The sequence below is a fragment of the Telmatherina bonti genome, assembly GCF_933228915.1.
Source record: "Telmatherina bonti genome assembly, chromosome: 2".
Taxonomy (NCBI): domain Eukaryota; kingdom Metazoa; phylum Chordata; class Actinopteri; order Atheriniformes; family Telmatherinidae; genus Telmatherina; species Telmatherina bonti.
In genome coordinates, this window is record NC_136620.1 from 32,812,491 (window position 1) to 32,839,774 (window position 27,284).

Consider the following 27,284-nt stretch of genomic DNA (forward strand, 5'->3'; position numbering starts at 1 on the left):
GAACTGTTAAAGAGTTATTTTGACCTTTGTGTTTTTATGTCGATAAAGTAACATGTATATTTCCAGCTTCTTCCTTCCTACACACGACGCAACAACCGGTGTGTGGGCGTATAACGGTCAACGTTTGTCGGTTGTCATGGAAACAAAAACACGTTCAACAACCTGCTGCAGTCGCTTGGTTTGCTGAAAAGTTTTGTGCGATATGTTTACTTAAATGAAATTCCAGGTAATCTAGATTTTAGTTTATTATTATGGAACAATAATGACACATAACGATTTACGGGTGGAGTGGATCCGTCAGAGGGTTTCAGCAGGATTCAATTTAAGGAAATGTCCAGAGTGTTTCGACGAACTCCTGCATCGTGGAGGCGGAAACGCTGAAAGGGAAATTATCCGCTTCTTGGACGAAGTTCCTGAAGACCCGCCATCATATCTTCTATTTTACAAAACTGTCAGAGAAGAAGAAGTTGAGGTTAAAATTCCTTTCGGTAAGTGGTTTGGTTTCCCCCAGAAAAAAAATCCTAAAATATATCAAACAAAACAATTAACTATATTAGTGATTACCTTTGGTACTGACCCCTGTTATGTCACTTGAGTGTCTCAGGTTCTTCCCACAATTTTTTAAATTTTATTTTTTTTTATTTTACTTCTTTGGAAATATGTTTCTCTTAAAATAAACTTAAGGTGTTTAACATGGCCAGAAGAACAAAGATGCTACATAAACAATGAAACTGCTATATTTATATTTTTACTCTTTTAAATCCACAAGGACTTTATATTTTATAAGACTTTCAGCCTCTCTAGTTGTCAGAGTTTCTAATCTTTGCTCAGCTGCAGGAATTCCCTAATAATATTTTTATTTATCATTTTCACGACCACTTGATTTCTTTCTTATCAAGACATTATAATACTGATTTACATCACCTGACATCTTACTTTATGCTTTGTTGACGTGAAAAAAAATCTGAATTTTTATCACATGCACATACAATCAAAGCTGACAGAAATTCAAAAAGATCCTTGGACACATTGCAACAAGCACAGACTCATCAACACTTCCACAGACACAGGCATGCATCCAGATACAGACCAAGTTTAAGCACTGCTTAAACATTGTACTTCTAGTATGAATTCATTAGTTATACATTAAATAGTAAATTTATCTATTATTCATATGGAAAAGAGGAAACTTCTTCAGATCCTGACCAGCAGTCCCTGACGCTAAGTGGAGTCGAGATAGCCTCCAACTCTGATGAGACAAAAGAGGAGTGCCCCAGCTATGTAAGAACAAACTGACCTTGTTTCAAATGATTTCTTAATCAAATATAGGTGATGATCTACATGTTGATCCTATTTCTGGTGTGATGTTTTCAGAGGATTGAGGTCAAAGTGGTCTATCACACTGAGCTTCATGTAGCTGTAAATGAACACCTAGAGAGATTTGTTAAATCTCGCACCTTCTACTTTATCAGAGATACAAATGGTAAGAAGACTCTTAATTATTATTTAATATAAATACGTTCCATCCTGTAATGCACATATAAATAATTCATTTAGATATTGTAACTTGAATTCTAAACAGAGTCCATTGTTAAGCCACAAGATATGAAAGAAGCCAATATCATTATGCCCAGGCTGTTTGATATTGGCATGTATAGTGGACATCCCCTTCAGGTGCTGCAGAACCGCCTTATAAATGTAAGTTAAATAAGGGATATCCTACAAACCAAATGTCCTATACTCCCTGACAACAGTAGGAAAGTTGCAAACATATACATTGCATGAGAATAATACATAAGATCCATCTTTGGATTTAAAAAAACAGCGTGCATATTTTATGTCTCTCATCAGGTCTTCATACCCCTACTGACTGCACGCCAGCTGGGAGGATCGGGAGCAAGTAGCCAAAACAAGGAAGTATCAGTTGAGGAGAAGATCAGTGAACATGATGAGGGTTATGTAGAGAAACTAAGTAAGGAATTCTTGATTCGAGATGAGCTGCTTGACAGAACCCATAAGTTTTTGGAGCAGGTCAATGCAGCTCTCCAACAGCTTTACACTGAAGGTTTGTTTTATTTGATATACGGAGTATGTTTTTTTTTCTTTTGTAAAGCTAGTAAAAAATAAAAAAAATAAATAAAAAAAAAGAGAGAAAGATTGAGTTCTGTAAAATGATTTGTAACAACTCTACCTTCTTAATTTCTCTCATGATGTTTTAAACATGTTAAGCTATTTGACTATTTCTGCCATGAAGGAACTATAGATATTTCTAATGGTTGTTCTTTTGGATTTAGTCATTCATGGAAAAAATATCAATTTAATAATAATAAGGAATTCAGTCTGAATTCAGGCTTTCTGTCCTAGATGAGACAGCACTCCATATCCCTGATCTAGACCTGGAGCCAGATGTGGATGTACTGATTTCCAATTCAGAATTGGTGGAGAAGTTGGAGCAGTGTGTGAGGAACTGGCAGACTCAGATCACCATTTCTTTTGAGGAGCAAAAAAACAAACAGGCCCAGGTTTGTTTTTTTCTTTTTCTTTTCTTTTTTTTTTTTTTTTTTTTACTTTTGTGGTAAAAGTAAAAAATGTGGGGGTTGCTGGAAAATGTTTATACAAAATATTCATGTTATTTACCAAAAATGGCTTTAATCAAGTGAAACTGTTTGCAAAACAAAAACATAAATTGTGTATTGTTACCTTCAGTGACAAATCTGCTAATCAATATTGACTCTTACTTTTTCTTTAGGCACCTGGGCCTTTTGCTGAGATTGCGCTGTGGCAGGAGCGTGCTTCTGTCCTCAGTGCTCTGAGTAAGCAACTTAAGCAACCTGTAGTCGAGAAGATCTTGGAGGCTTTGACCAAAACAAATTCAGCTGTTGTTCCAACATTTGAAAGAGTTGTTGCTAAATTGACTAAATTTAGATTAGAGGCTGAGGAAAATATACTATTCCTCAAGACTTTGGAAAGAAACCTACTGGTGAGTTGCTTCTTGTTGAATCTTTCCAATGTCTGCCTCTGTAAAGACATTTTAGTTGAGATATTTTCTTCATCACTTACAATAAAGTTAATATTGTCTGTTGTAGAACCTGGCAACTGGAGAAAGTTTTGCTGCAGTCAGGGAAAACATCCCTCCTCTGATGGAAAGCTTGGAAATAATGTGGGTTATCTCTCACCACTATAATACAAATGAGCGCATGGTCCCCCTGATGGAGCGTATTGCCTGGCAGCTGTGTCAGCGTGTGACTCTTGCAGTTGATGTCCACAAACTTTTCAAGTAAGAACATATCATTATTTTACTATCCTGTTTAATTTAGATGTCCACTTTCTCGCCTTGATCAAACATGATGCGTTACGCTAATAGATTATTTTCTGTTTCAAATATAACTAATAAAATATGGTGCTTTAAACAGAGAAAACAGGCAAGTTGGCAAATTAATGGTTCATGATGCCAAGCTGGTTCTGGAACAGTGGAAATTATCCTACTTTGTGGCTCGTGCTGAAATAGAGAAATCCAGCAGAGCTGCACGTTGGGAATTTGATCAGAAGAGACTATTTGAGAAGACTGACTACATGGCTTCTGTCTGCCATGACCTATTCAATGTTTTTCAGGTTAGTTTACAGATAAATGGTTCAACTCTGTCTATAACCAAACATGTGCATGTCTTTGTTTTAAAGGGAATTCTGGGATTTGTGTTATACAGGTCTTGGAGGAATTCCACAGCATCTCCGTCTCAGAACTAAAAGGTGTAAAGTGCATTGATGAAATGCTGACGAAACTAGATTGTTTAGTTTTGCCTATTGAGGAGGTCAGTTTTAATCCTTTCAACATATATGAGAGGAGCAGCTGGAAAGTGATTATGCAAGACTTTGAGACTTCCATTGAGGTGAGTTTAGGAGAATTTTAATGGACATTTAATGTCTCTATGAAGAATAAAATGAATTTTGCCGCACAATAGTATTTGTATACAGTCAATATTTAATTGTAAAGCTGGTTTATTTTTTAACGTGTACGTTCAGGCTATTGAGGAAGAGGCCATCAGCTGCTTGGATCTGTCCTTCAAAACGCTGCACTCTTCAGGTGATGCCTTTCACATGCTTCTAAAATTCAAACAAATCTGCTCCAGAGAGGCCATCAACAAACATTTGATGAGAAAGTTTGATGACATCCTGACCCAGTACTGCAAAGAGGTACTGAATTGTCAAATAAAAAAAAAAGATGGTTATTTGATATCGTCTTCAAAGTTTAATTACTATCAAAGCCGTAGCTGCAGAACATTTAATCAGTGCTTTTGTGTGCTTAAGCTTAAATGACAAATCTATTTAAAATGTTTTTCTTTTTACTAAATCAAAGGACTAGAGCTTGGAAGTTTGGTCATTCATCAGTGTCTAAATATTTCTTATTCATTCCATACAAAGTTTTTTGTCCAAATATTATCTTTATTGTGAATATATGAACATACGCTTCATAAATCCCAAGCAGTCTTGTTCTTCTTGTAGGTTGACAGCATAAATGAAATCTTTGAAGCACAGAAGGATAAACCACCACTGAGTAAAAATGACCCTCCTGTAGCAGGAGCTATTAGATGGGCAAGGATGATGTTACACCAGATCAAACAAACCATCATACCCTTTCTGGAAGTACCAGAAATGCTTGAGAGCGAACAAATAAAAAAGGTGAGTTATTTTACTGTTGTATTTCTGCACTCCTGTGTATGGTGAGAATACGAGTTGCCTTAGTTGTGTAATAGACCCTCCTTCAGAACTTTCACTGTGTTCTACTCAGGCCAAGGACAAGTCTTGGGAAATTGCAAAGCAAATTCAGGAGTACCAGAAGCAGCAGCACAAGAGCTGGATGGATAAGACAGAATGCAACTTGGCACTGCTACTGAAAAAACCACTGTTGACCAGGGAGAGCAGAGAGACAGTAGGCCACTTTCTGCTTACTTTAACTTTGTTGTATTTTTTAAACATACAGAAAGAATTACTTGTAATATTGTCTCCAATAGTCTTTTATTTATTTAGTTTTTTAATTTTTTTTTATTTTAAGGTTATTCCACAAAGTAAAAACCCTAAACAATATGTACGGTACACAGTTAATTTCGATCCAGAACTTAGAGAAATAATTTCTGACACAAAACACCTTGTGAGGATGGAGTACTCTGTGCCTGAAGTAGCTCAAAGTGTGACTCTACAAGAGGAAAAATACCTCAGGTGATGACATTTACTGATCACAAAGTTTGTGCTAAGTGCTAAAACTATGGATTGATGTTGTCCCTCATTTCACTTTGGTTTTAGGTATGTTTGCAGTCTGAACAAACTCATCACCCTCTACGACGCTGTGATAAACAGCCTGCGTGAGGAACATCTCACTATGCTGGCACCACAAATAGATGCAGTCAAAACACAGTTGCGGTTTGGATGTAAAAGACTCAACTGGATTTCCTTGGGTACTTTTACTTACAGAGGCTGTACTATTCGCATAACATGATAAATGCATACTTGTGCTCTGATGCTGGGAATGTTGTCTGTAAAACTGAGTAACATGACATCTGTTTGGTTTTAGGGATACCTGACTTCATCAGCCAAAGTCTTCAAGTTGTCACTAAGTTTGAGTCAGTGGTCAATCAGATTCACATCAACGAGAAAGAATTGGATTCCAAACTGCAGTCCATGGTGATGGCAAACTTACTGAAATATCCAGCACCGGATAAATCAAGTGAATTACCAGGTACAATTATGAGAAAAGACTTCACTTTTATTGACATTTAAGTAATAAAAGTCATAATATCACCATTTTCTTTGTTTGATATCTTTGTCCAGGTGTAAAGGAGTTCTGTGAACAGACTGAGCGAGAACGTGTTAAGACTATGTGTTTGCTGAGTAGGCATTATGCCGACATTGGGTTTGTCATCACTAAGACAGAGCAGTTAATCATGGAAACCAGCACCGGCAAAGCCAAATGTATGGCAGCTTACTACACGTACTGGGAACGCAAGGTGTTTGACTCCCTTGTAAAAATGCTACTCAGGTAATCACATGATAATAATGTTTTTGCAGCCAACTGTTTTTATGAGCAATGATAATCATTGAATTTTTGTAGTTTAGTATCTTTTTGAATCATTTTAACATCTTTCACATCGGTTTTCACATAAAGGAACATTAAGACCTTCAACACGGCACTGATGGGAAATACTGCTCTTTTCCAAGCTGATGCCATCCTGTCTGCCCCTAGGATTGTGTTGCAGCCTCAGCGTAATGAGATCCACGGGCTTCTAATGCAGTGTATAAGAGACTGTATAGAAAGCACTGAGGTGAGATATTTAGATTTATTTTATGCACTGTGGCATTATTAAAAAAGAATTTGAAATCTTGACGCTGTACCTGTGTCATTACCTTAAGAAATTTCCACGCTGGATGCGCGGGACTTGCATTGAGTGCCCCCCTCAACAAGTGGAAGTTGAAGATGAGTTGGTGACATTTACCTTTCTCAGTGATATGTGGCATCATCCTCAGTTAGTTGAGATTGTCTCAACAGTGTCCCAGAACATTCAGCAGCTGCTCCGCTCTGCAGATGAGTACCTTAACCACTGGCAACGCTATCAGCCGTTTTGGGAAAACAATAAAAGCACTGTCATTGAAAAGTTTGAAGCAAAGAGCCCATCCTATGCCAGATATGATGAACAGCTGCACATCTTTTCAAATATTAAGGCTGAGTTGACACAGGAGCCTCGCTTTAAGACTCAGAACGTTATTCATATAAACCTGGTACCCCTGGCTCACACAGTACGGGAGATGATTGAATCATGGATCGTTTCACTCAGTATGTCACTCATCAAGCCTGCCAAGGAGGATCTCTTCAACTTGACAGATCAACTTGTGGTACGGATTCATGAAACAAAGTTATTCAGTGTTTAACAGTAACTATTGTGTGGTTCTTTAAGTGATTTGTGTTTAAATTTTCTTAAATGACAGCAACTCTCTAAGAAGCTAAAGCAGAGCCCTGATACTTTTGAGGACCTGCAGTCTGTTCTTGGCACCATCTCAGACATCCGAGACATGTCTTTAGATGTGGAGTTGAGATACATTGAGATACAAGAAAGATACAGAACACTTGCCATTTACAAAGTGGAGGTACTGCTCTAAATGTTAGATTACTGTCATTTAGAAAATAACTTTGTTTCCCTTATAATCTACCCGTGTATATGTACATTAGGTTGGAGAAGATGAATTGCAGCAGGTGGCCAAAATTAGCCAGATGTGGAACGACTTGTGTACGGAATCGAAACAAGTCAATAAAAGTCTGACGAGTGTCAAGAAGTCATTTGGTGTGGTAAGACATGAAAGCCATGGACAACTGATATTAAAGGAAAATTAAAAGTAATGTTTTAGAAATATGTATATTGATCCTAAAGCCTTTTCTTTTCTTCATGTTTTTAAAGGTGATAAAGCAGAAAACTGAAGTGTTTGAACAAGAGTTGTCCATCTTTGCTGAGAGCTTCAACATGCATGGCCCTGGAGCTGTGGGAGATAATTTGGAAAAAGGTAGATGGATCATGTCTGTATTTTTTTCTGTATAAATAATATCATATTTAATGTTAAAATGTTAATTATGATTTAATTGTCTTTTGCAGGACTGGACATTATTGGAAAATATGAGGCAGACCTTGCCAAGGTAGTGAAAGAAGGGCAGGAGCTTTCTAATGCTAAGAAGTTGTTGGACCTTTCAGTCACTACATATCCAGAGGTTTCACAGATTCAGAAAGACTTGGAAGGCTTGAGACAGATTTATGATGTATATAAAGCTCAGAAGGTGGGATGTGGTGGCTGCCATTTAGAATTTGAAATTTCCTGTCTAAACACATAACACAGATAGGCAGAGCTTGTCAAGCATTTTAATGTGTTTTACTCACATCTTTTAGGATGCGAAAGCAAAGTGGTCTCAGACTTTGTGGGTGGATTTAGACATCCAACTGCTGCAAGAGGGAATCGACACTTTCATCAAAAGCTTGAGGAAACTGCCCAAAGATGTGCGAGGCTTGCCTGTGGCCTTCTTTCTAGATGGACGCATGAAAGAGTTCAGAGAATCTTTGCCTCTTCTGCTGGACCTGAAAAATGAAGCTCTTCGAGACAGGTTAGTCCAAAGATAGATTTTAGAACTGAACAAGAAAAAATACGACTGAAAACAAGCAAAAGAATAATAAACATTTTTTGAAAGTATTCAAATAAATTTGTATTAATTATTTAGTATTTCAAGGTTGTACAGAACAGGAAACATGTAAGTATATGTATGATTTTAGCAATCAGTTGGAAACATTCTGTATTTGCATTGCAGGCACTGGAAGGAGCTGATGGAAAAGACAGGCACTAGTTTTGAAGTGAACCCTGCCAGCTTCACTTTGGAGAACATGTTTGCTATTGAACTACACAAACATGCAAATGTGATTGCTGACATTGTCACCTCTGCTGTAAAAGAGCTGAGTATTGAAAAGGCAAGATTCCCTGTTCACTAATCAATTCAAATTAATTAATACACTTATGCTTAAGTTAAGAATCAGTTGTATTGGTTTAGTTGAGAAATTACTTATAAATCATTCATGTTTGCACACTTGGATGCTCATGCTTCCAGGGAGTAAAGGCAGTGGTTGAGACCTGGGAAAACATGAAGTTCAGTGTGCAGCCTTATTGTAAAGGCACCCAAGAACACATTTCTATTCTGGGAGCCATGGATGAGGTCATACTGAATGTGGACAATGACATCATGAACTTGCAGAGCATGGCTGGCAGTCGTTTTGTTGGACCTTTCCTCAGTGCCATACAAAAGTGGGAAAAAGAACTTTCCCTCATCAGTGAGACAATAGAGGTCAGTGAACGGCACTAACTCCGCAACAATCTTTAGATAATCCAAAAAAAGTGCTCATCCACAAAATGGTCCTTCCACAGGTGTGGTTGGTGGTACAACGGAAGTGGATGTATCTGGAGAGCATATTTAATGGTGGAGACATTCGCTTGCAGTTACCTGAAGAAGCAAAGAAGTTTGACAACATTAACAAGACATTTAAATCGGTGACTTTTCTGATTCTGTTAGCTTCATTAAAAAACTGCGCTTTTACTAAACAACTCAAAATGATATTATTAACTTTTTTTTGTGTAGATAATGAAAGACACAGTGAGGAGCCCATACATTAAGCAGTGTTGCCTGATTCCTAACCGGTTAACAGACCTGCAGACCTTGAGTGACGGTCTGGAGAGGTCTCAGAAGAGTCTTAATTACTACCTGGACTCCAAACGAAACGCATTTCCACGCTTTTTCTTTATCTCTGATGATGAGTTGCTCAGTATTCTGGGGAGTAGTGACCCTACCTGTGTCCAGGAACACATGATAAAGGTATTAGACCAATACAGAAAGTATATAAAGCTTATTTTTAAATGAAGGATTGAACAGGATACCTACTCGCTAATATTTCTATTTTTTCATTGCAATAGATGTATGACAACATAACATCTCTTAGATTTGAAACGGAAGGCGGTGGGGAGATGGTAGTCTCAGCCATGGTGTCTGCTGAGGGTGAGATAATGGAGTTGAGGAAACCCATTCCAGTTGAAGGAAAAGTAGAAGAGTGGATGATGGGAGTCTTGCTGGAGATGAGAAGGACTAATCGGCTCATCACCAAGGAAGCCATCTTCCGTTACTGTGAGGATAGGAGTAGGTATGTATAAATACAAAAGAAAAACACAGTGGTTTTCCCCTTAGCTGTGTGCGTAAATGAAGCACAACAAATGTTATTTCTGTCATTTACAGGGTAGATTGGATGTTCTTGTACCAGGGCATGATGGTGCTGGCTGCGAATCAAGTGTGGTGGACCTGGGAGGTCGAAGATGTCTTTAAAAAAATGAAGAAAGGCATAAAGCATGCTCTGAGGACCTATGCTGAGAAGATGCGCCAACAGATTGAGGAGCTGGTTACCCGCATTACTCGACCCATGAGTAAAAATGACAGACGAAAGCTCAACACTGTCCTTATTATTGATGTCCATGCAAGAGACATCATGTACAATTTGCGGAACAACAGGTGAGCTTAGTCATTTAACTTTCAGTTTTATCTGTTGTACATGAATGCACTGAAAGGTTAACTGAGAAAAAAATGAAAAAATGTTGGGTTAGAGTTTCGATTTTTTTCCAGCATAACGGATGCAGAAGAATTTGAGTGGGAAAGCCAGCTAAGGTTCTATTGGGTCAAGGAACAGGACAACCTGTTTGTGCATCAGTGCAGTGCTTCCTTCTCTTATGGCTATGAGTACATGGGATTGAATGGTCGATTGGTTATAACCCCACTGACCGACCGGATCTACCTCACCCTTACACAGGTTTGAGAGCCTTTATAGGCTTTTAACATCTTTTTCTAAAGAAACACAGATAATTTTGTCAGCTTGTATAGTAAATACTACTGCATTGTCGTACAGGCCCTTTCCATGTACTTAGGTGGAGCTCCTGCTGGACCGGCTGGAACAGGAAAAACAGAGACCACTAAGGATTTGGCGAAAGCTTTAGGTCTGCTCTGTATGGTAACAAACTGTGGTGAGGGCATGGACTGCATGGTAAGATGTTTTCACCTGGAAAAGCTACACCTCCTGAAAAATATTTGTACTCAAAGATTTTTGGTGCTAAAATGTAGTATTGTCATTTCTCGCTTCCTTTTTACTTGGTCCACTTTCCTCTTTGTGTCCAGGCTATGGGGAAGATCTTCTCTGGTCTTGCGCAGTGTGGAGCTTGGGGATGCTTTGATGAGTTTAATCGTATTGATGCCTCAGTGTTGTCAGTTATCTCTTCACAAATCCAGACTATCCGCAATGCTCTCATCTTACACCTTGAAAGGTTTCAGGTAAACCTGTCAGACAGTCCTCATCCACAAACAGTAATAATGCGCTGAAAACAAATCATTTTTCATATATGTTCGCAGATGCTTTGTAATAATGCACAAGCTTTTTCTAAAAGTACATAACAAAGTTTGTTTTTTCTTACTTTTGTTCACATTGTCATTGTGCACATCAGTTTGAAGGGCAAGTAATCAGCCTAAATGACTCCATGGGGATTTTTATCACCATGAACCCTGGTTATGCCGGACGTACAGAGCTACCAGAATCAGTCAAAGCCCTTTTCAGGCCTGTAGTGGTCATTGTGCCTGATCTTCAGCAGATTTGTGAGATAATGCTCTTCTCTGAAGGCTTCCTAATGGCCAAGGTAAAAAAGTACACACACCAACAGCAAATCTAGTTTTTTTTCATTTTATTTTAGTCTCTGCTGTTATTCTGAGGACAGTAAAATGTACCATAAATTATTCCAGTTTACAGCGCCATTCTGTCATAAGTATGTGCTTTAAACACTTGAATGACAATATTATCAGTTTGTGTACGGTAGTTTATTTCACTTGTTCATAACTGTTCATTTTAGATGCTGGCAAAAAAGATGACGGTGCTGTATAAATTGGCTCGTGAGCAGCTGTCTAAGCAGTCTCATTATGACTTTGGTCTGCGTGCTCTAAAGTCTGTGCTGGTGATGGCAGGAGAGTTGAAAAGAGGCTCCCCAGACTTCAGTGAGGTAAAAATTTTTGGTCCTTCAATCTTATTGTTTTTACTCCTTAAAACAGGATTTATTGGTTATATGTCAACGACTGGAGTTGTGTCTCAAATATTGCATTATTACTCAAAGGGAGACACGTTACAGAGCACATAAAGGCAATACCAATTTATTCTTGAAGTATTTTCCACTTATGCAATACTTCCTATTTTTATTTTCACTTTCTTTCTTCTTTTATTTCTTGAAAATTGTATTTCTGTCTGTCCTTTCAACAGGATGTGGTGTTAATGCGTGCTCTCAGAGATATGAACCTGCCAAAACTGGTGTTTGAGGATGTCCCTTTGTTCCTTGGGCTGATCTCAGACCTGTTCCCTGGACTAGACTGCCCTCGTGTTCGTTATCCTGACTTCAATGATGCGGTGGAGCAGACCCTGCTTGAAAACAAAAAAATCCTCCTGCCTAACCAGGTATTTTCTCTGCAATTTAGAATTGAGCCTTATGTGGGCTTTATTTTACAATGTAAGCATACATTATTTTTTCTGTTAAATAATTGCTTTGAGTTTATGTATGTCTAGGTGTTGATATAGTCTGTAACTTATCTGTTCTCTGGTAGGTGGATAAAGTGGTGCAGATGTACGAGACCATGATGACGAGGCACACCACTATGATTGTGGGCCCAACAGGTGGAGGGAAATCAGTTGTGATCAGCACATTATGCCAAGCTCAAACCAAGTGAGTGTCATGTTGCATATTTTCTTTTTCCAACCTCTTCATCGCATGTTTGGACTGTTGTGTTCATCCTTTTTTCCCCCGTCAGACTGGGACTGCATACCAAGGTCTATCCACTGAATCCTAAAGCCATGAGTGTCATTGAACTTTATGGAGTCCTTGACCCAGACACTCGAGACTGGACTGATGGGATTTTATCAAACATCTTCCGTGATATCAATAAGCCTACTGACAAACAAGAGCGAAGGTATAAAATTAAACATGAAGAAAGATGATCCTCCATTAACAAGATTTGAGAGATTTTATTGTGAAATACTGTAATATGAAATTGTTTCTGACGTACAGGTACATCCTCTTTGATGGGGATGTGGATGCCTTGTGGGTAGAGAATATGAACTCAGTGATGGATGACAACAGGCTCCTTACTCTAGCCAATGGCGAACGAATTCGTTTGCAGAGTCACTGTGCTCTGCTTTTTGAGGTTTTCCTGAATCTTGAAACTGCTCGCAACAAATTACGTTTCCTTTTACTATTCTGTTAAAACTCTCTCATGATATCCTTTAACAGAACTTTGTTGCCACAGGTTGGAGATCTGCAGTACGCATCCCCTGCTACTGTGTCCCGCTGTGGGATGGTTTTTGTTGACCCCAAAAACTTGCGATATACCCCATACTGGCAAAGATGGGTGAACAGTAGACCTGAGAAGGTGTTGTAAAATTTTCACTATTTGGTCATTATCCTTGATTGTAATTAGATATCTTAACTATGTCTGTTTTTTCTAGGAACAAGAGGTGCTTGATAGACTGTTTGAGAAATATGTGCACAGCTCTATCGACATGATTGTAGATGGTGTTGTTGATGGCAAACAGGGCCAGAAGCTGGAGACCGTTGTTCCTCAGACAGATCTGAATATGGTAGGTCAATCATTAGTCTTAGCAATGCATGTTTAACTACAGGGATTGGTTTATTTCAGCAGGAAGTTGAAGTTAGCTATTGTCCCATGTTAAGACTGTACATTTATGTCATCTGTTCAGGTCACTCAGCTATGCTTGACACTGGATGCACTGATGGAGAGTGAGAGTAGCAGTGCAGAAGTCCTCGAATGCTACTTCCTTGAAGCTCTGTACTGCTCACTAGGGGCCACACTGGTGGAAAGTGATAGGATCAAGTTTGACGAGTTTGTCAAAAAGCTGTCCTGCTTAACCACAGTACATGATGAGAAAGCCTTGGCTGCACCTGGAGAGATTCCAGGTAAAAAGCAGGAACCTGTGCTTGAATAATAATTAAACCACTATTACCTATCAATGTATTTTATACTCTCTTAGCTTTCATTTGAATTTATCTTGTGTTTCATGTTGTGTGTTTGAAATAGAAACTCATGATAATATTGACTTTGAAATTGATTTTTTGAATAGATAGTAGATCACAGTTCCCTCTCAACAGATGTATGAACACGAGTGTTTGACATGACATTAATTGCAAAATCACAACCTCCCTACAGGTTACCTCCCAACACTGTACGATTTCCATTTTGATGGAAGTCAGGAGAAGTGGGTTCCCTGGAGCTCCCTGGTTACCAAATACATTCATCAACCTGAAATGAAGTTTGCTGATATCCTAGGTAATGTTTTTTTTTTCCTAACCAGTGCAGCAAGAACAAATCACTGAGTATGAACTTAAGAATCTATTTTAGCCTTAATTCTTTCCTGTTCTGCCTTTGCTTTAGTGCCAACTGTTGACACTACAAGAGCCAACTGGATTGTGGAACAGATGGTTAAGATAAAGAGGCCAGTACTACTGGTTGGAGAGTGTGGCACCTCCAAGACTGCCACCATTCATAACTTCCTGAAGAATATTAATGCAGACACAAAAGTAAGTGTGAAAGGGAAGAATCAAAGTGGGGAAAGGGACATTTTTCTGTGTTTGAGAGCATATACTGATAACTAATTAAAAAAAAAAAAGACACATGTAAGTTGTAGCACATCGCAGTGTTTTATCTTAGTTTGGGGTCACTTAGATCTGAAATGTGTCATTCAGTGAGCCTCTCAGATTTGCAGGGTACTTTTGCTTCATAGACAGTTAGATTGTGCCAACATGAAGGATCAGGACCAGCTCTGAGACCAAGAAATGGGTTCATTGAATTTTCTGTCACTTCATCATCTTCCTCACGTATCTAGAACATGGAGTAAATTCTGTAAAAATGGTTTAGGGATGGGATGGTGTGGAATAGTTGCCTTTATCATTTAAAATGGCTGCTCTGAACTGATATGTAAAGACAGAGCTAAGAAGTGTACAGTTGTGCTAATTTTTGGGGTGTTTTGAGGAAAGCATGTCACACCTATCTGATCACGACTTTGACAAATTATATAAAAACTACTGAAATGTGTCCTCTCTATAAATAATTTCAAATGTCCATTTTTTTCCTCTTTTTGTTTTATGTAGATTCCTCTTATCATTAACTTCTCTTCAAGAACAACTTCAATGGACCTGCAGAGAAACCTAGAGGCTAATGTGGAAAAACGGACCAAAGATACTTTTGGCCCTCCAATGGGGAAGAGACTACTGATCTTTGTAGATGACATGAACATGCCAAAGGTTCATTCTTCCAGCTTTCAGACAGGTTTCTGTTTTCTTTTACTGTGGTGATAGAGCTTGTATGTTTGAAATGTCTCTGATGCACTTTCCAGGTGGATAATTATGGTACCCAACAGCCCATTGCACTTCTGAAGCTGCTATTGGACCGAGGAGGCATATATGACAGAGGAAAGGAGCTTAACTATAAAATCCTGAAGGACCTTGGCTTTATTGCTGCCATGGGAAAGGCAGGAGGTGGAAGAAATGAGGTAGATTCACGCTTCATCTCCCTCTTCAGTGTCTTCAGCAGTCCCTTTCCAACCATGGAATCTCTGCACCTCATCTATGCTTCCATTATCAAGGGCCACACCAGAGTGAGTGCCTATATCCCACACAGAGTCCTGACTTTCCAGATATTTTAGATTTAATAAACTTGCTGAAATGTTTTAGTCATTTGAGGACGCCATACGGAAGGTTTGTGATGAAGTCACCCACTGCACGCTGGAACTTTATAACATCATTATCAAAGAATTGCCACCTACTCCTTCCAAGTTCCACTACATCTTTAACCTGAGGGACCTGTCAAGAGTTTACAATGGGCTAATTCTCACCAAACCAGACAGGTATGATCTCACACATTAGTCACATACTGACAAGTCAATAGAGCTATTTTTTAAAAAATATTCTGTTTTTTTTTTCACCTTTTATCTTTACAGATTTTTAACTGTCACCCAATTTGTGCGTGTCTGGAGAAATGAGTGCTTGAGAATCTTCCATGACAGACTAATCAATGAAAATGACAAAACTTTGGTAATGCATATTAGTAAAACTGGGGGATAGTCACTGTGCATAATTGCTTGCTGAAATTGAGCTACAAATACAGAACCAAAATCTTCTTTTTTGCCACCAGGTCCAGGATCACATAAGAAATCTGATTGAAGAGCATTTCAAATCAGACATGGAGGCAGTGATGAAGGACCCAATACTTTTTGGAGACTACAAGACAGCCCTCGTTGAATCTGAACCAAGAGTCTATGAGGACGTTCAAGGATATGATGCTTCAAAAGCCCTGTTTCAGGTAAGCTATAGTGGATGTTGCTATCGGTGATGATGGCATGATTCTTAAAACCATTTGGCTATTTTTATAATATGTTATATATACTGTATTTCTATGTGTGTCATAATGGCTTACTGCTGTATTTTAACCACTTTGGTTTGGGGTCTTGCAGGAAATACTTGAGGAATATAATGAGAACAAGTCTAGAATGAACTTGGTCATGTTTGATGATGCTCTGGAGCATCTGACCCGGGTTCACCGCATCATCCGCATTGATCGCGGCCATGCTCTTCTTGTTGGAGTTGGGGGCTCTGGCAAGCAGTCTCTCACCAAACTTGCTGCATTCTCTGCTGGCTGTGAGGTTGTAAAACACAAGACAGATGTGGTCAAAATGAACCATTTGTCAATCACATAAACAATTCCCATTTTGGTTTTTAATGCTTTTATATATACTGTATGTACAATGTATAAAAAACAACTAAAGTTCACCTAATCAAAATCAATTTGTATTAATAACTACTTTTTAATTAAATCTTCTTGTTTTAGGTGTTTGAGATCACTCTCAGTAGAGGATACAATGAATCCAGCTTTCGCGAAGATCTGAAAGCGCTGTATATGAAACTTGGCATTGAAAATAAGAGAACAGTGTTTCTCTTTACTGATGCTCATGTTGCTGAGGAAGGCTTCTTAGAGCTCATTAACAACATGCTAACTTCAGGTTCAATACCGTTCTGCCTTATACTTGGTTTATTTATCTGAGAACCTAAAGTTAGTCTTGTTCTACAGCTATAACAACGTGATCCTCCATTCTCTGTGTAGGCATTGTTCCTGCACTGTTCCCTGATGATGAAAAGGACTCCATTCTTAACCAGCTTCGGGATGAAGCTCTTAAGATGGGGGCAGGCCCTTCTAAGGAGAGTGTTTGGCAGTATTTTGTTAACAAGAGTGCCAACAATCTACATATTGTTTTAGGCATGTCTCCAGTGGGAGACACTCTGAGGACACGTTGCAGGAACTTCCCAGGTAAAACACATGTTCCAGGTTCCTTTGAATGATCATAATTTCTGGTGTTGCGTTGCCAATTGACTGCATTTCTGTCTCAGGTCTGATGAACAACACTGTAATAGACTGGTTCCTGCCATGGCCACCGCAGGCGTTACATGCAGTGGCTGAGTCCTTCCTCGGTTTGTTACACACACTTAGAAAAAAAAAAGAATTGCAAGGCCATCATTTTACTCTACCTTGTTGCCATTTAATTTTTAGATGGAACATTATCATTACATCTTAATTACCAAAGTTCTGTTTTTGATTTATGTCACTTTACAGGTGAAATTTCAATGATTCCTGAGCTGCATGTTGCAGCTGTTATAGACCATGTATGCATGGTTCACACCTGTGTGGGTGACTACAGCAAGTTATTCCTGCAAAAACTCAGACGATCAAACTATGTTACTCCAAAAAATTATTTAGATTTTATCAACAGTTATTCCAGTCTTCTGGAGGAGAAGGATAAATATATCCTGGGTAAGAATACGTTATTTTATAAGAGTTGGTCTGTTGCTTCATGACTATACTGCACATTAGCATGTTTATAATGACTTCTCTTGCATTCTAGCTCAGTGCAAGCATTTAGAGGGAGGTTTAGATAAACTGAAGGAGGCCAGTGAGCAGTTAGCTCAACTGAATGTTAAGCTAGCAGATCAGAAGGTGGTCCTTGCTGAAAAGTCTACAGCTTGTGAAACCCTACTAGACGAGATTGCCACAAACACAAGTACAGGTTAGTGTAAATCTGCATTGTTCCTGCAACTGGACACATTAAACTTGAACTTGTGTACACAGATATTACAAACCTTCTATCAAAAACTGTTTTTCCTAGCTGAGGAGAAAAAGACTCTCGCAGAAGATAAGGCCAAAGAGATTGAAGAACAGAACAAAGTCATCGCTGTTGAGAAGAAAGAAGCTGAAAGTTCCCTGGCTGAAGCATTGCCAGCATTAGAAGCGGCCAGAAATGCCCTGCAGGATCTGGAAAAATCTGATGTCACAGAGATCCGGTAAACTCTTCCTTGACCAAAACTATATTTTAGTTCTCTTATTGAAAGAACTGGTGGTGAAGAGACCAATCAGGCTAAATAAGAAAAATAACATGTTTTTTTTTTTTTTTTTTTAAAGAAAATAGTGCAAATGCAAAGCATAATCTGTGAAGGGGTTATTGTTCTTTAATTTTATTGTACACCGTTCAGTAATAAAAACTATGGCATAAAAAAAACAAAAAAAACCCAAAACAATCAAACTGATGTCATGTATAAGTCAGACAATCTTCCCTCTGCTCCCCCACCATATAGGTCTTTTGCTAAGCCACCTAAACAGGTTCAAATGGTTTGTGAGTGCATCCTTGTGCTGCGTGGCTACAAAGAAATCAGTTGGCAAGCAGCCAAGGGAATGATGTCAGAAGCCAACTTCCTGCGCTCGCTGATGGAGATGGACTGTGATTCCATAAGTAATAACCAAGTTAGGACAGTCAAGGGTAAGTTGCTTACTTTAAAGGTAGAAAACTTTGAGACCCTAGAGGTAAATTCCTAGAGCCTTGATTTATTTGCATTTCCTATAAATAGGTTTTTTAAAGAACTCACAGACAACCCTCAAGGAGATGCAAGCCATCAGTAAGGCTGGTTCAGGAATGCTCAAATTTGTCGAAGCAATCATTGGTTACTGTGAAGTTGCCAGGGAAATAAAACCTAAGAGAGAGAAGGTTATCTTTGCTTTATAACTGCAGTTAAAACATCTTGTTTAGATGAGTTCCTGTTAAAACGGCAGTATTACCTTTTTCTTTTTAGGTGGCACGCTTAGAGAGGGACTTCTTTCAGAGTAAGCGGGAGCTAGAGTCCATTCAAAATGAGCTTAGTGATATCCAGAAAGAGTTGCATTCTCTTCAAGAGAGGTATGAAGCTGCTATTTTGGAAAAGCAGCTGCTGCAGGATGAAGCTGAGGTGATGGAGAGGAGGCTCGAAGCCGCAGACAAACTTATATCTGGCCTGAGCTCCGAAAATAAGAGGTGAGACTATGGAAAGCAACACTTCTTAAAATGAGTGTTAAACCACTTAGTTTTGCTGCTTTCTGTATCTATCTTACATCTTTTACTTCCTCCTGTCAATTACCCGTTTCAGATGGACAAAAGATTTGGAAGGGTTGAAGCAGCAGCGTGTACGTCTCCTGGGTGATTGTCTGATCTCTGCTGCTTTTCTAAGTTATGGAGGAGCATTTAGCTGGGACTTTAGGAATGAAATGGTGTATGAAATATGGATTAAGGATGTGGAGGACAGAGGCATACCCTTGAGCCGGCCTTTCAAAGTGGAAGATCTTCTTACAGATGAGGTAGAGATCAGCAGGTGAGAAAATTGTGCTCAAGATATTTTGAAACATTTTTAACATCAGACGACAACATACCAATTGCACCGTTTTTTATATGAAGTAAACAGAGTTTACTTTGTATACTATACTTTGTAAACAGAGTTACTTTAGTGTTGTGGTAGTAGTTTTTGCTTTAAGTATAGTAACTTGTTTTCCTATAATCAACATTGACAATGGAGAACTGTGTTGCTGTGCCAAATAAACATTGTGTTACAGGTGGGGCTCAGAGGGTTTGCCTTCAGATGAGCTGTCTGTGCAGAATGGAATCCTCACAACTAGAGGGAGTCGATTTCCTTTATGTATTGACCCTCAACAGCAAGCCCTCAACTGGATTAAAAAGAAAGAAAAAAACAATAACATGAAGGTAAAATAGGTTTCATGTTTCAGGGTGACCGCTTGCTGGCTTACAATAAGAGTAGAAAGATTAATGGCATGTGGTCCTGACAGTATGGCATTGTTTGTCCTCAGGTGTCATCTTTCAATGATCCAGACTTTCTCAAACAACTTGAGATGGCCATCAAATATGGCTATCCATTCCTTTTCCAAGATGTGGATGAGTACATTGACCCTGTAATTGACAATGTTTTGGAGAAGAATATAAAAGGAGCAGAAGGAAGACAAGTCATCACGCTGGGGGACAAGGAAGTGGACTATGACCCCAACTTTAAACTTTACCTCAACACCAAACTGGCTAATCCCAAATATTCCCCTTCAGTGTTTGGAAAAGCCATGGTCATCAACTATACTGGTAAGACCTGCAGCATATTCTTTATTATGTAAACAGTTAATAAATGGTTTGTCTATTTGTTTGTGGCTGGTTTTCCTTGCAACATGCAGTGACTCTTAAGGGTCTGGAAGACCAGCTCCTGAGTGTTATTATGGGCTTTGAGAAGAAGGAGCTGGAGGAACAGCGCGAGTATTTGATCCAAGAGACAAGTGACAATAAGAAACTGCTCAAAAACCTGGGGGACTCCTTGCTCAGAGAGCTAGCCACATCTACAGGCAATATGTTGGATAACACAGAGCTCATTGACACACTGGAGGAAACAAAATCAAAAGCCAGTGAGGTTAGTTTGGCTAAAACTAAAACCATTTACTCCATGGCAGATAAGTGGCTTTTGTGATGTCACTAACCTTATTTTCTTTTCTATTTCATTTCATGGTTATTAGGTAGTTGAAAAACTTAAGTTGGCTAAGAAGATGTCCGAGGACATTGATAAACTCAGAGATGGCTACCGACCTGCTGCCAAGCGTGGTGCTATCCTGTTCTTTGTACTAACGGACATGGCTTTGATTAACAGCATGTACCAGTACTCACTAGCCTCCTACCTGGAGGTGTTTAACTTTTCACTGGAAAAATCTCTGTCTGACTCGGACATTCACCGAAGACTTAAGAACATCATAAATACGCTCACATACAGCGTTTATAACTATAGCTGCACAGGTAAAAAAAAAAAAGATGAAACTATAGAAAGATGTACATTTCTGAAGGCATGTACTTTTGATTGATGGTTTCATTCACCCTTAGGACTATTTGAGAGACACAAGTTGCTCTTCTCTTTTAACATGACTATCAAGATTGAACAGGCAGAGGGAAGAGTGCCTCAGGAAGAGTTAGAGTTCCTTATCAAGGGTGAGATAAAGACTGCAACCAGATGCAAACATATGGATGTACGTAAACAGTGCTGAAAGCAACTTTTATGTGTTTCCCTGCTTCATTTGTTAAGGTAATCTATCCCTGGAAAAAAGCCAACGCACTAAGCCTTGCGACTGGCTTCCTGATCAGGGCTGGGAGGATGTAGTAAAACTCGCAGAGCTCTTTCCTGAGCAGTTTGGTTCACTGCCTGACGACATCGAGAAAAATTCCTCTGATTGGAAATCTGTAAGTGACCACACCAAAAAAAAATGACTGTAACTTAAATCGGCTTAACTAAACCCTCATTGTTTTGTTTTATTTTCCCACTCAGTGGTATGACTTAGATGCACCGGAGCAGGCTCCTTTCCTCATGAAATATAAGGAAAACCTGACACCGTTTCAGAAGCTGTTGTTGCTGCGCTGTTTCCGTGTTGATCGAGTCTTTAGAGCTGTCACTGACTATGTGACTGTTACCATGGGCGACAAGTGAGAGTTTTCTATTATTGTTATGCTGTTTAAGATATACCAAGCATAATCTGAATATGTATACTCAGTCAAAGTTGATGGGCTGTTGTGTACAAACCTTTTACTGATACTGTACCCAGATGGTAATGAGTGAAGGATAAGAATCTTCCAGAAAAAATGCCTAAAACTTAAGGTAGAGGTAGAGATGTAAGGTAGAGGTTAAACTGACGTTACCAAACTTTTTCACCAAATAAAAAGATTTGTTATCGTTCTCATTAAAGAATGGAATTTTTAAATGTTTTTATTTGTTTTTCTGTTTTACTGCTTAGATATGTACAGCCCCCGGTGATCAATTTTGCTGCAATCTATGAACAAAGCACGGCTTTTTCACCCATTGTCTTCATTCTGAGTCCTGGTTCTGACCCAGTCAGTGACCTTAAGAAGCTCGCAGAAAACTTGGATTTTGGAGGCAGCAAGTTCAAGTTCCTTGCAATGGGCCAGGGGCAAGAAAAGGTACTAAACAGTTTTTTTCATGTTGCAATAGTAAAATGTTAAGAGTGTTTGTGTGAAATGATGATAAAGTTTACCAAGAAAATCCTCTAAATGAAAAGAACAGTACATTTTTGGGTAATGAGCCTCTGTACCTGTGATAAAGGTGGCACTAGAGTTGTTGGAAAAGGCAGTATTGCGGGGTCATTGGCTGATGCTACAGAACTGCCACTTGCTGGTGAAGTGGCTAAAGGAATTGGAAAAAGCCTTGGAGAGAGTCGCCAATCCCAACCCTAGCTTCCGCTTGTGGATCACGACCAACCCCATCAAGGATTTCCCCATCGGCATTCTGCAAAAGTCTTTAAAGGTAAGAAACTTTTTCCTCTTTACCTTATCCAGGAGCAGATTATTACTCATCAATGTCATTGTCATCCTCAATTCTGGTTGAGCTGAAGAAATGTATTGGGTGAAGAAATAAACATCTTAGGAATCGAGAAAAGAAGTCAAATTGCCAGTATTCAGATTGTTAGATTTACTTTAACCCTTTATGGGGCAAGTGACTATTTTTGATTGCTTCGTTTTCTTTCATATTCAACATGAAACTTTTTTTTTTGTTAATGTAACAACAGAATTGAGGTCTTGGTACACACCAGGACAATTTTAGGTTAAAATATCTAATTTCAAGGTATTTAATTGAGTGCCCTATAAAGGGTTAACCAATGTTTTATCTTTACTTTATAGTCAGTGATAGGAATAACTTTCCAAGTTATCTTCACCTAGAGAAAACCATTTCTAGCAGTGGAATATTGAACAAAATATTGTTTTAGTCTGTTTCATGACATTGCTGCATTTAGTTTACCACATTATGTGTCAGGATTCTTTTTAAAGAAACTAGTGCAGTTATCTCGTCACACGTAAAATCTCTTAAACCAGAGTGCAGAAAAAAATATTTTCATTTGTACATGTTTTTCAAATCAACACGGAGGAGGAATATTTGTTTAGGCTGAGACAATATGCTAAACAGTCACAGATATGATTTAAAAGTGCTTAATATATTTACATGGTTTTGTGTGCAGATAGTGACAGAACCACCAAATGGTCTCAAGCTGAACATGAGAGCCACATACTCTAAAATCACAGAGGAGACCTTGATTGCATGTCCACACCCTGCATTCCGCAGCCTGGTCTACGTGCTGGCTTTTTTCCATGCTGTGGTGCAAGAGAGACGCAAGTACGGAAAGCTCGGTTGGAACGTCCCCTACGACTTTAGCGAGTCAGACTTCTTTGTAAGTTCTGTGGGATTCTAAATCTGTGACCTCTAGGAGTTCACAGATTTATTCTTTAGTACAAAAGCACACAAAGCGCACCTTCTTCACTCCTCAGTAGCTAAAGCAATGTAACTTTGTGTAACAGGTGTGTATGGAGATCTTGAACACTTATCTAACAAAAGCGCACAACCAAAGAAATAGGAATGTACCCTGGGAAAGTCTTAAATACCTTATTGGGGAGGTAAGGCTACATTATGCTGTATCATTATCTCATATAATGCCATAGATTACATATGAATTGTTTTTATTAGGTGATGTACGGTGGGAGAGCGATAGACAGCTTTGACCGTAGGATCCTGACTGTGTATATGGATGAGTACCTTGGAGACTTCCTCTTCCATACCTTCCGGCAATTCTACTTCTTCAGCAACAAAGATGTAAATTATAAAATCCCTTCAACGGGGCCAGCTCATGTGTATGCAGGTCAGTTAAAAACATTCACTATTTACATTCTTTTAAACTCATGAAAGAAGTTATTTTCTTTCTTTACTCACAGCTTTGCCCTGTTATGTGTTGCAGATGAGATTGAGAACATGCCCCTGGCAAACACACCAGAGGTACTTGGACTTCATTCCAACGCAGAGATAGGATACTACACTCAAGCAGCTAAAGAGATGTGGACTCATTTAATCGACCTTCAGCCACAGACAGGTTTGTTTTAGCATCTTTTAAATATACTCATAAGTGAAATGAGACGGAATCTCAAATCAAGTTGAAAAATATATTTTACTGTTTTTATGAGACAAATAAACTTGAATCTTGAATCTTATTGGCTTTTTAATGTTGATTTATACCCCAGGTGAATCTGGAGGGGGTATCAGTCGGGATGAGCACATCATTCAGGTTGCCCAAGACATTCAGAACAAGCTGCCTGAAGTATTCGACATGGATGTGATTCGTAAAAAGTTTGGAACAGATATCTCTCCGACATCAGTTGTTTTGCTTCAAGAACTAGAGCGTTTCAACAAACTAGTCGTCCGCATGCAGCAGTCTTTGGCTGAATTGCAGAGGGTAAAGTGATGCAGGAGGGCTGAAGGAAATTAAATTGGCAAAAAAAATACAAATTTTTGTGTTTGCACTGCCCTCTAGCATAGATTTATTGAGATTCTCCTCTGTCTTGCAGGCCTTGGCTGGTGAAGTGGGTATGAGCAGTGAGCTGGATGAAGTGGCTCAGGCTCTTTTTAACGGTCACATTCCTGCCATTTGGAAGAAGTTGGCGCCTGACACTCTGAAGTCCCTCGGTAACTGGATGAGCCATTTCAAGAGGCGTTATGAACAGTATAGCTACTGGGTAAAAATGGGCCTTTACTTTCATGCAAAGCCTCATATACTGTATGTTATATGTAGGCTTCTTAATTCCAGAATCAGAAAAGTATTGCATCTCTGATTTATCTGTATATCTGCATGGCCAGGTGAAAGACGGAGAACCAAAGATTATGTGGCTATCAGGACTGCACATCCCAGAGTCCTATCTGACTGCTCTGGTTCAAGCTGCATGCAGGAAAAATGGCTGGCCTCTGGATCTCTCCACACTGTACACAGAAGTGACTAAGTTCCACAATGAGGAGGAAGTCAGTGACAGACCCAAACAAGGTACGACATTTATCTTTTGCAGTATATTTGAGAGCAGTCAGAAGGATTAACACTCTTTTTGCCTGCAGGTTGCTTTGTGTCAGGCCTGTATCTGGAGGGAGCAGACTGGGACAGTGAGAAGGGCTGTCTAGTGAAGAGTAAACCAAAAGAGTTAGTTGCTGAACTGCCTATTCTCAAAGTAATCCCTATTGAGGCACATCGTCTCAGGTTACAGGTGTGGACAATACTTCATGCTTATATACTTCATGTAAAATTATATTTTGGATGTTTTTTTTCCTGATTGTGATGCATTTTCTTGTGTTTTCTAACTCAGGATACACTGAGGACACCAGTGTACACCACTTCTTTGCGGAGGAATGCAATGGGTGTGGGGTTGGTATTTGAGGCAGACCTGTTTACCACTATGCACATCTCCCACTGGGTACTCCAGGGAGTGTGCTTGTGTCTAAACAGTGACTAAAGATGGCTGGTCACTGAGATGACCAGCTTATAAATTCTGTCTGTGCATGCTGTTTGATTTTAGTTTTAGTATGGTATGTTTTATATATTTATAACCAGATTTATACATTGATGTTTTTATTAACTGAACTTTGAAACGGTTTTTCATGTATGAGTAAGTAATAAATAGCTGACATTATAGTATTTTTATCCATCTAATTTTAGTCTTCTAAAATAAATAAAGACTTCAGAACCTTAATTATTTGTTGTCATTATTTTCTCAGCACTGAACAGTATAGAGGATTTAATCCTTATCAGCAACTTGTAGGCACTGTTCTTTGATGATATTGGAGACAGAACTGGTCACAGACCACAATTGGCCACAATCTTTTGGCCCTAAAAATGCAAAGTACTTTAATTATTAGCAAATATTTGATATTCATTAATGTGTGGTCATAATTGTGCGAAAGACGCAGTGCTACATTGCTTTTGGTAATGCAGAAATATTCTACTTGCAGGACATGAAAGGCAACAAAATGTGCTAATCTACCCAGCTATCTTCTCAACTTTCCTTTGCAATATGTGCGGTGTATGTTTTGGCCTTACATTTAGCAAACAGATCTGGTGCAGCTCAAAGTAATTATAGTGGCTCAGGTAAGTCTATTGAAGAAATGGAGTTTTCTCTAGAAATCTAGAAAGAGTCCCAGTGGTGCAGCAGTGATTTCACAGACATGCTTACATGAAAAAAAATCTGTGCAACTGTAATCAAGAATGTAAGATTTGAATTTAACTCTTGCTGATAGATGTGGATGTTTAATAAGCAAGCAATCATTATATAACAATGTTTCACGGTTCAAAATTATTTTCAGCTACTCATATTTGTGACATCTTACATCAACCTCAACTGCTTCAGTTTCCTCTTGGCACTATCATTTGTTCTGGTTGTCCTCGTAAAATGCTGAGTGCCCTGAAACTGATATAAAAAACAAAGAACTCTGTGATAGATCATTATCTACCTCCAACCTGTCTCAATCCATAATGTCTTTTCCATAATGTTCTTTTATGCTAGAAATGGAATTGTGACAAAATATTTGCACTTTGCAGAAAAGTTTGCTTTGGACTGTGCTGATACTCCTGGCCTTGTTTGTAAATAGGACCTGGAAGGCACAGTCTTACTCAGCTGTAATGCACCTGAGCAAAGACCTGACATCAGTCCCTCACTGAAAGAAGACACATAAAAAATAACAGGGCATTCACAAATGTTTATTTAATGTGATTATAAGATGATATATTACTGCATGTTAATCCTTAACTGTGTTTAGTCTAATAAAGTCGACCTGGTGGATCACTTATTCACTGCACATTGCAGCCTAGCTTCACCCCAAATACACAATTTAACTTTTTTCTTCCCAAGTAGAATTTCTTTTATTTTTAGATATTTTAAGCTTTTTAGTCATATTACTGTTATACCATTTAGTCAAATATATCAATTTGTAATTTTCTTTGAAATTTTAAAAGGTTTTTATCTTTATTTCTTGATAATGTTTAAAGTTTATTCAAAACTTCCAAGCTTGATCAACACTTAACAAGGAACAACTGAACGGAAGCGTAGTGGCACTTCGGGCAAGTTGTCTGGTTTCCATGGCAACCAAGAGTTTCAGTAGTCATTTTTGACAAGACTACGAAAAAGCTGGATTTGTTAGCGCTGCCAGAAGCTAATATTTTGCCGCAAACATTTTAACGTTAATTTGATTATACTTTGAGAGTACTTTTGAAGTTAGTCTGTAAACGAACTACTTTGACAGTGCCACCTTCCCGTTTATTAGCATTAGCTTCTTTAGTCATTGTTTCAGCTGTAATTCAGGCAAAAGCTTTTGCTAATGGTAATGTGTTTACGCTGTAAGAGGCTGGGCAGAGAATGTAACAAATAGACTGGTTGTCTTTAGCTACTTAGATAATTGCTACATTTATTATGAATGATTTTAAACAC

The 27,284-nt window shown here is 38.7% G+C and overlaps 1 protein-coding gene across 1 annotated transcript; it reads left to right on the top strand.

The window, feature by feature from the left end:
- Positions 1–262: 262 nt before the first annotated feature.
- On the top strand, positions 263–25,316 carry dnah10 (dynein axonemal heavy chain 10; the record flags this gene model as incomplete). Its single annotated transcript, XM_079257866.1, has 78 exons — positions 263–488; positions 1,199–1,281; positions 1,375–1,483; positions 1,583–1,698; positions 1,852–2,065; positions 2,365–2,522; positions 2,750–2,980; positions 3,087–3,277; positions 3,414–3,612; positions 3,705–3,887; positions 4,021–4,191; positions 4,501–4,677; positions 4,787–4,927; positions 5,051–5,214; positions 5,299–5,450; positions 5,567–5,731; positions 5,824–6,031; positions 6,158–6,314; positions 6,403–6,882; positions 6,976–7,134; positions 7,217–7,333; positions 7,443–7,545; positions 7,635–7,813; positions 7,923–8,134; positions 8,336–8,492; positions 8,630–8,863; positions 8,944–9,066; positions 9,155–9,388; positions 9,487–9,710; positions 9,803–10,072; positions 10,184–10,367; positions 10,464–10,598; positions 10,730–10,882; positions 11,053–11,241; positions 11,452–11,598; positions 11,853–12,044; positions 12,191–12,309; positions 12,395–12,553; positions 12,652–12,787; positions 12,890–13,012; positions 13,089–13,220; positions 13,341–13,557; positions 13,808–13,927; positions 14,033–14,178; positions 14,749–14,901; positions 14,994–15,254; positions 15,331–15,503; positions 15,597–15,690; positions 15,791–15,958; positions 16,110–16,298; positions 16,484–16,655; positions 16,757–16,960; positions 17,041–17,121; positions 17,264–17,461; positions 17,553–17,714; positions 17,814–17,988; positions 18,280–18,461; positions 18,550–18,686; positions 18,772–18,989; positions 19,102–19,323; positions 19,562–19,709; positions 19,814–20,093; positions 20,183–20,416; positions 20,520–20,789; positions 20,874–20,978; positions 21,073–21,227; positions 21,313–21,467; positions 21,776–21,959; positions 22,102–22,302; positions 23,012–23,221; positions 23,349–23,444; positions 23,515–23,686; positions 23,783–23,914; positions 24,063–24,274; positions 24,387–24,554; positions 24,676–24,856; positions 24,925–25,070; positions 25,170–25,316. 78 exons carry the CDS (start codon positions 263–265, stop codon positions 25,314–25,316), a joined length of 13,674 nt encoding a protein of 4,557 aa, XP_079113992.1.
- Between the last annotated feature and the right edge of the window lie 1,968 nt (positions 25,317–27,284).